At 36.6% G+C, this 9466-nt stretch overlaps 1 protein-coding gene across 1 annotated transcript; it reads right to left on the bottom strand.

The window, feature by feature from the left end:
* Window positions 1-1117: 1117 nt before the first annotated feature.
* Window positions 1118-8890, bottom strand: plxdc2a (plexin domain containing 2a). Its single transcript, XM_065275411.1, has 13 exons — window positions 8726-8890; window positions 6988-7178; window positions 6767-6907; window positions 6585-6654; window positions 6356-6478; window positions 5857-5975; window positions 5671-5770; window positions 5441-5536; window positions 3591-3672; window positions 3204-3264; window positions 2906-3128; window positions 2458-2618; window positions 1118-1768 (listed from the first exon to the last, which is right to left on the bottom strand). Exons 1-13 carry the CDS (start codon window positions 8811-8813, stop codon window positions 1571-1573), a joined length of 1653 nt encoding a protein of 550 aa, XP_065131483.1. The 5' UTR covers window positions 8814-8890; the 3' UTR covers window positions 1118-1570.
* Between the last annotated feature and the right edge of the window lie 576 nt (window positions 8891-9466).

Genomic DNA, 9466 nt, shown 5'->3' with positions numbered 1-9466 from the left:
TCTGTTGATATTTATTGAGGAATGCTGTGTTGCGTAACTTGTGTGTGTGTTCGGCAAGTGTGATCAACTTATTCACGTCTCTTACACCCTGCCAAAACATTTTAATGAAGAACATTCAAAACAACCACCATAAGACTTCTCTACAGCTGTTCCTCACTAACACCTCAAACAACAAGCATGCTGTCTAGTATTATGCACCAGATTTATTATTATTTTTTGCATACAGTCACACAATACATTTTTCCTGTTTCGCCGTTTCAAACAGGAAGTACTATGGGGTCTTTACAATATACACAGTTTTAAGGACACAACAGGGGGACCAACATAGTTAACTAACAAGAATATTGTCCTAGATCCTAAAACAAAAGGAAACCCATCAGTGACAAATAGTAAGGTTTTCTACTGTGCCCTGCAAATCCGTTAACAGGGTAGCCGAGTCTTTCCAGTGGAACTGGGATGCTTTAATACCGTGGTTGGAGGCTGTTTATCGTGTCCGCGGGTTGAAGTGACCCCAATAATGTGATATTTAGATAAACCCTGCCAAAAATACAGATGTTACCCCTTGAAACACAATTGGGCTAGTTTTGGGATCGTTTTGAGGAGCAGTTGGGTGGGTTTTGCTGTGAAAACCTGGCAACCCTGTTCGTTGGTGTCATTCATAAAACGATCTAATTTATCTGCATTGCTTATACGACACTTTGGTCTGATGATGCAACCACCTCGGGGCCAACTCCTCTAAATAACAGAGGAATATATTGAAAAAAAACTGTGGAGTTTAAAGCTCACGTAACACACTGTTTCTGCATTCCTGATGTTAATCTGGAGTACCTATAGAGTAGTATTACATCCTGTATATCTCCAAAGAGTCTTTAGTTAATCAGATTTATAAAAGAAAGATTAGCTTTACCGAATCTTTCCGATAACGTACGAAAAAATTAAGGAGGAGGAGTTATACCGCGGGTGGAGCGAGTACGAGGCATGCAACACTATACAACACTGTTTAACTTATGATTCACTACATGTTTGTGTCATTTATATAATATGCACGCACCCATTTCCAACATAAGACAGAAGTCTTACTCACCGCATGCAACTCATGACCCGGTTGGGAAAATCCAGCACATCAAACACACACGCAAAACTCCGCTGCTACCCCAGATAATAAACTATATCCATTGTTTTCATAAGGCTGACTTTCTTTCTCTACATCCAAAAACACACTTCTTCATTCGTGACATTGTTGAGTTTTGAAATTTAACAAAGCTGTGTCGCGTGATAAGATGTTTGCAAGTTCTAGCGTCTCCCACTGATTGACGGGTGGGCGGGGTTTTCCGGGGAAAGTGTCCATTTAAAGAAGTGATACATAAACCCCTGAAACGCCAGCTGGACCTGTAATCGAAAAAAACTTTCCGAAACTTGTACAAACCCTGGCGAAGTGCATTCGGGACAGAAATACTCCAACTGCTTTTTTGACACTTTGCCTACATTTAGCATGAGGAAACAACTCTAAAACTCTGTTAATAAGTCAGAATGCTTGAAATACCATTGAACCACCCATTTAAGAAACATGTTAGCAGTGGTCCATAATGAGAAAGCGTTCTCTTTGGTCAGTAAGAAATAGGCTTTCTCTCCTGTCTACAAGGAAACTGCCTCTAGGGTCCATCACAATAAATCCTTCTTGGTCTTGTTCCATGGTCTCTACATCCACATATGACGGATGTCCTGAACCACGACGAAATTTCATTGCAGGCCATTGTGTTCGTCTTCTCTGTAGATTAAGAAAAAAAAATTCTAAACTAAATATTTCTAGCAACAAGTCTTTTACAAGTATTTATTAGATTTAAATGATTCTTTTTCATTGTTTCTTCAGATCAGTGTCTCTCAACCCTGTGTTTAAATGTTTTCCCTAGCCAATACACCTTATTTAACTCATCAGCATAGCGTGCAATAGCTGAATTAAATGCACAATATGTAATTTTCGTCATCAACTTGACACTTTTGATAAGCAAATTCTCTAAATTAAAACATAATGTACTCTAGTGCTCATGATTTTTAGATTAAATGCATACAATTGTACATATTGTGCTTTAAATTTAGTCCGATAAGGGAGACTTTCCTAATGTCCACTGCTGGAGGTGCTCCAGGACAGGCTGAGAAGCACTGCTCTAGATGGATAGGTTTTAGTCACTTAAAGCAACACTATGTAGTTTTTGTACCTTTAAATAATGTCTCTAAAATTATTTCAGTGATAGAAAAACTTTTAACTGGACAAATTGTACTGTTGCTGCAACCTGAGCAGCCTCCTAGCTGCTACAAGCACACTCTGAAAGTGGCGGTGGAGGGTAGGAAACACAGCCCCGCCCCTCCCCCTGCCTGCAGAAGAGTGTCTGAGTGTCACACAGGGGAGCTGTAAGTCATTTTTACATGGAAACTACATAGTGTTGCTTTAAAGCTCACCTCTATGAAGAATAGGCTGGCGCTGGAGGTGGGATGGTAGTACATGTATAAAGTTGACAACACAGCAGCCACCATCAGGACCATAGTGACCAGGATGCCAGTGAGCAAACCAGTCTGCATCTGCTCCTCTCTCTGTTTCTCTGCAATGTCCATCTGATAATCTAAACAATACGGGAAAGAAGAACAACATTGATAACCTTAAAATTCAAACATCTTAGGCTTTTTCTAGGTGGTTGCTGTGTGGTCACTAGGTTACTTTGGTTGGTTTCAATGGCACTGGCTGTTGTTAGCTCTGGATAATAGCTCACCACTTTGTCACTATTATATTCTACCCCCTGCTTCCTGGCCCTAATTTTAAGAGATTGGTGCCACTTAACTGCATTATCACCATAAGTGGTTATCAAACAAACATTTGGTACAAATCTAGGCACCTTAAAACATACCGTACCATGAGTGAGGATGACAGGAGGAAGATTTTTGAAAGACGAGGATGTGCTGGTTATTTTGGTGGAAGAGGTTGAGCTTGAAATTGATGTGATTGATGTTGGTGTTGTAGTGGACGTTGTAAGTCTCTGCGTGGATACTGTTGATACCCCTGTGTGCAGTGCTGGAGCGCTGGTTCTCATGATGGGTTTTCTATCCAACAGTTGACCACATTTCTGATTCTTTATCTTCAAACACATCCACAGTCAGTAAAAATGGGTGATTATAAAATGGACAACTAAAAAAAGCAGGATATATCTCACCTCATGTAGACATCCACTATCAACCCAGTCCTGACGATATTGGTCAAATCCACTGGAACACCTATAGGACAATAGTATATACTGTATATATATAACAGCTACTAAAAATAGTTAAAAAGCAAAACTGCTTTTTAATATAAAATGGAAAAACTTTACTTTGTTTTGGAATATTGTGGTATTTTTACAAATATATAAATATATATATATATATGTATTTTTTTTCCTTAAAATTATGTGCATGTTTGTGTGTATATTTTCCTATAGATAATTATTACAGTACAGTAAACACACATATTTGATGTAAACAAAAACTTTATTTCTGCAAACAATTAGTCGTGATTAATCGTTTTGCAGCCCTACTTTAGTGTGAAAAATACAAGTGTATACCTTTGTAGGCGACTACACCAGCTACAATTGAAGCCAATCTGAGCTGTTACACACATCTCACAGCTGGAGAACTTGAGGCAAGCTTGCAAAACAGGAAGAACAACAGGCGATGACACATATTAACAAAGACATAATAAAGACATGGGTACTTTTTGTTTGCACACAAATTGCGATGAAATATCCTGAAATCCAGTCTAGAAAATAGTTGCAGACGCTTTTATATGAACCTAAGTTCCCCTGTAGTTGACAAAAAGCTCATGAATATTCAAATTACTCTGACCATAGATATATATGTGCATACACTGAAAAAAAATGATTCATTCAATTTAATCATTTTTTTTAAGGTAAGTGGTTGCAATCAATTTATTTAAGCTGCATTTAAACAAAAGTTTTTTGTTTTGTTTTGCCGTTCAATTTTTTTGTTTGTTTACATGTAGCTTAAATAAATTGATTGCAACCACTTACCTAAAAAATTGAGTAAATTGAATAAATAATTTTTTTCAGTGTAGACACCATGTTTGGCAGTTCCACATATCTATGGCTCGGACTGCCTGATCCACTCGTTTAAAGTCGCCATGAAAGTAAAATGAAAAACTGTAATTTGTTTTGGAATATTGTGGATTTTTTTACAAATGACTTATCCGTGAGCTTCATTTAAAAAAATAATCATGTTCAAATCAAAAACGCTAATCTCCTCCTCTCCTCAAAACGATCTCTCTTTACTTCTGGGATGCGTTTCCCAAACAACGACGTAACTCTTTGCTGAACGACCTCAGTACGATGCATAGTTGGAGAAATGAACTACCTTGTCACGACTGTTTCCCGAAAGCATAGTAACTTTGTCGCACATTCGTCGTTTGAACGATGTTGGTTTAACAACATAGTTGATGATGTCACGTGGGAGGTGAAGTACTTATTAATCTGTGCAAATCAATTTAATGTCAGATTATTGCTGTAAATAACATATATTGCATGGGAAGACTGATTTTGTTATCGTGATTTAATTATCTATTGTTTATTTTCAAGATATTTAATTCACGCGCAAGTTCCTCATACGTCACTCCTCCCAGAGATTCCCCAGGGTCTTAAAGCTCGTAGGACTGCGCACATGCGCAGTTTTCAAATGCAGCGCTTTCATTCTGTTTACAAATTTAAAGACGTAAAATAAAATTATAATATATTTAGAATGATGGATATAGACTGTACTACATGTTTTTTGCTTATTTTGTTCAAAAGCATGATCAACGTAAGTTTACATACTGTATGATAATAACAAGGCACGATGCTTCTAACGACAGGTTAAGAGCTGACGTTCCAACGACACAAGTTAGCGATGCAGTTTGCGAATGTTCGTTTGAACGATGGTTTTGGGAAACACCAAACCGTTGAACAATGTTGGTAACGATGGAACTTACGATGTTTGTTGGCTAACAATGCTTTTGGGAAATGCACCCCTGGTCATATTGTATTGTATTGCAGGTGGGCGGGGTCCCGGAAAAGATCGCTGCGATTAGCAATTAGCAACACGAACCAACTTCAAATGACCAAATCAGATCTCGATGGATGAATTCAAATCCCTGCATTATTTCATTTCAGAAGCCGGTTTCACGTGGAAAATAAGGCAATTAATACTTCCGTTTCATGGCAACTTTAAATGTGTTGACGTGATTGGTTGCATGTTTTTTGCAAACGCAAATAAAATTTTATGTAGAAAATACTCATTAATAGTGTTGAATGATGAATTTGCACAGTGTTTGTCTTAAAGCATATTTGACTAAACATTTAACTAGAATTTCAATGGAACATTATTATGTTTCTCATCTCAACTGATCTCAGCAATTGCGACTCACTTGGTAGTGGAAGCATTTCAACAGCAGTGGAGTTGGTGATCTTGGATTTCTGGAGCTCTACCCGATGGTATTCATATATTGTTCGCCGTCTAACATCTGTCACAGGAAAACCAATAAGAGCTTGAAATAAATGATACACAAAAGGACAGTTATCCTGTATTTATGGAGAGACATTGTGCTAGTGGGCAGAAGAACTAATTATGTTTAGTTGATCGAAAAGGTTTGCTCACCAGGAAGCTGTTCAATCTTATGAAGAACCACGAATGCATCAGAGAGGCCAACTTTCACAGGATGATTGACAGAGCTAATCATACTAATGTCAATGGGAATCTAAAAGCAGGTAAGAGAGCACAGTCAGAGCTTTCATTATCTACAACAATAATGTGATGTATGATGTGATCTAAATATAAAACAACCTCTTTATATGCAAAGGTGATTCTGCCATCATTGTGTAAAATTGCCTGGAAGGTAAAGCCACCCAGATGAGTAGCTTCGTGGAGATACACACGATCCCACTGTACCACAAGAGATGTGCCTATACAAGGGATTTGTTTAGTAAACCAGTCTAGCGAAATAGAAATATTGGCCATTTTTAAAGAAATGAAAATGTTTTAACGCCAAAATGAAAATTATGTGTCATTACTTACTCACCCTCATGTTACAAACCTGTATTGATTTATTTGTTTTGTTTACACAAAGTAAGATATTTTGAGTTTGTAACCAAACCATTTTTGAGCACCATTGACTTACATAGTATTTTTTTCCTACATAGTATTTTTTTCCTACAGTAGAAGTCCGTGGTCCTTTTTTTCTTGGTTCATTACAAATACCTTCCTTTGTGTTTAGCAGAACAAGTAAATCTACACAGGTTTGTAATAACATTTTTGGGTGAACTACTGTATCTCTTTAACTTACCATTATCACAGTAAACCACTGCTGAGTTTTGTGAGATGCTGAGGTCAAAATTAGCCATGAGAGGTGCAATGTACTGAGTTGCTGTTAGCATTTTGTGAATAACATTTCCTGTGTATATGAAACCTAAATAGAAAATACATAAAGACAAAAATTAGACCAAAAAATAGACCTTAACCTAAAAGTTAAACGTAAATAAAAAATACATTTTTATATTCTGTATACCACTCACCCCCTGTAGCTACATGTATTTCCTTTAAGATATGCCCATAGAAAGGGAAATCAAATGTCAGGTTTACTCTCTGTAAGACAAAAACATCCATCAGTCTAACTCTTATCAACAAGTTTCCTTTATGTATAAATATTTTTACTCTAATAGAGTTTATAAACTTGTATCTGACTGTAAGGCCGTACCGAAGTTTGTCGATGTGTGTTGGACAGAATCCTGTGAACCATCCTCACGTCCATTTGCTCAATATTTACCCACAAATCTTTGCTTGCACTGTCTGTGGGGCCATAGAATTTGGATGTGTAGTAGATATGATCCATATCTCTCTGATCGGAGTAAGAACATTCAAGTAAGTGTAAAATCAACAATGTGTTTTTAAGATGGGGTCTGTTTTCTAATTCTTCACCTTAATTGATAAGTTGTCATGACTGTCTCTTGCCAGAACGTCTGGAAAGCGGTCCGTATTTAATCTGCCATGATCTTCATAGTGTTCCAGGTTCTGAATGACCTCATCCTTTGGTTTGGATGAAAACAGCCATCTCCTCCATCTGACAACAGACCTCTCTTGATTGGAGTCTCTCTCTGGCCTTCCTATATCTAAGACAACATTTCCTACTTTAGTTTTACATACACTTTACTATACTTGCTTGCAACCCACTTTCCCATATACTGTAATAGATTTTAGGATAATCTTAAATTTTCCTTTTATTATTTTTATATCTTATAATGCTTATGCCTCACATTAAGAATTCAATTTACAATACTGTTACTGACAGTACACTTGATAAATAAACTTGAAAGGCAAAGTACGTCACCTGCCACTCACATCAAACCATTTTATATGTTGAGTTTCTGTACATAAAAAATATAACATTGACAATCTACTTGTGAATTGCTTTCTTGAAATTACCAATATGGATCTCCTTAATTTTATTTAAGGAAAACATCTTCCAGATGCTTGAGCTATTTAAGAATGGAATATGAACAATAATAACATGTGTTTAGCAGCTGTGAGACTCTTTGGATGCAAACAGGCCATAAAACAAATAAACACAGTTTTTCACATCCTGTCAATGACAGGAGTGTGCCCAAAGTCCTACTTTCACAAGAGAGGGTGAAACATGCTCAGAATTCCTCATAGTGCTTATGTGGGGGGAATATAAGGGCAGGGCAATGTTTTGACTGGGGTGACGGAATTTGTGTGTTCCCAGTCATTAGGTATCCAAACCAGATTAGTTCTTTCCACTGACCTGCTTATTTAAGTTACTGGGTTTCTGTAGCTTAATTGGTAGAGCATTGTGTTAGCAGCGCAGAAGGTCATGAGTTTGATTCCTAGAGATAATACACTGTTCAAATGTACAATATAGTTTGTAATGCACTGCAAATTGTTTTGGATAAAAGCATCTGCAAAATGCATAAATGTAATTAAATGCTAGTATATTCACTAATGTGATCTGCTACTAATGGTGGATCATCCTTTAGTAAAAACTAACTGTGTCTGTCTGGTACTGTAACTATGACCTCTGTCTATCACATTTATTTATAAAATTCTGACAAAGACCACATGGTACAGTAATCATGGGCAAATTGGTATGCATGATTTTGGTGAAATAAGACATTGTTACATGTTTTTTACAGGGTTTTATAGCCTGTCTGCTGTGAATAAACCCTCCATTGTAGTGAGCATTACTTAAATGTGACTCTCTGTCAACTTCAGACTAAAGTCTCATAATCTTATAAAAACAATAGCTTGATGTTTGAAGATCAAATTTTGATGTCAATTTTCAAATTGATTTAAATCTTTGACAATATCTTAGTCAATATTAAAGATATTAAGGTTATTTTTCACAGAATGTTCTTCACATTATCTAAGATGACTTTAGAAAACAGTAAATCACCGAAAAATTACTTGGGACACAAATGCTTTCTCTGTCATATATTATAAACATTTATTAAATAGTTTCCCGAGAATGATTCATATTACAAATAACTTACACAAGAATAAGAAGTGTTAAGTTACTTTTTTACATGAATAAGCAGACTTCTAAATTTAGAGATAATAAAATAACTCTTATTGCATATAAACCTATTTTATTCCTGTCAGGTTACTGTACAATTAAAAACAATTAACATGAATGACTTACCGTTTGATGGCCATTCCTGAATGGTGAAAGTAGTCTGAATAAATGCGAAAATCCCAAAGAAAACGTGTGGTCTAGCTTTCAGTGCCATGTCCAGCGATGTTTAAAGCGTCTTTGTACATTTAAATGGAGAGAGAGGCACCAAGTAAGATGTTTAACTTCACAAGTGACGCGCATCTTCACCTTTGTGTACACGCACGCACTTACGCCCACACACAGCAGTTTTTTCCATTCTACTACTACAAAATACTGGGGGCACTGTATGCGCATTTAAAGATATTACATTTTTGTTTTATTTTATTACTCTGGTTGAAACGTATCTATAATTTGTAATGTATATGTCAGCATTTTACTGCATTAACATTCGAATTATAACAATTTTTAGTGCGCAGTCTGCGCACATTTATGTGTGACGTCAACTCGGAAAGTGGCACGAGTCGACGTGAAAAGAAAGATGTCCAGTTTTGGCGAACTTTTTGCAAATGTGCAGGCCTGTCTACTTCACTAAAAGTAAGTAGCACAAATTTGTTTACCTTAATGTTTCGTGTAGTTAGTGCACACTTGGTACTCGACACCACCACCATGTACAGCGTAAATGAACTTGAACTGCCTACTTCAGTAGAGCTTTTCAACAGAGACTGATTGTGATTAAATACTTAAATAATCTGAGCACTGAAAGCGTATCTGTCCTTGTAATAATGTGGAAGTGTTTGGTTTTGAGAGGGAGGAAGAGAGTGTTGGCTG

This window comes from Paramisgurnus dabryanus, chromosome 6, assembly GCF_030506205.2.
Source record: "Paramisgurnus dabryanus chromosome 6, PD_genome_1.1, whole genome shotgun sequence".
Lineage (NCBI taxonomy): Eukaryota > Metazoa > Chordata > Actinopteri > Cypriniformes > Cobitidae > Paramisgurnus > Paramisgurnus dabryanus.
The sequence above is the reverse complement of the archived record's forward strand: the minus strand, read 5'-3'. Positions and strand labels throughout refer to the sequence as shown.

Excerpts from the sequence above, each read along its gene's own strand:
- plxdc2a (XM_065275411.1), bottom strand. The coding sequence starts at position 8,813 with ATGGCACTGAAAGCTAGACCACACGTTTTCTTTGGGATTTTCGCATTT. Across the intron at positions 5,771-5,856 it reads TCACCTTTGCATATAAAGAG|ATTCCCATTGACATTAGTAT; the intron begins GTTGTTTTATAT and ends ACCTGCTTTTAG. Across the intron at positions 5,537-5,670 it reads TAAGATTGAACAGCTTCCTG|ATGTTAGACGGCGAACAATA; the intron begins GTGAGCAAACCT and ends TTCCTGTGACAG.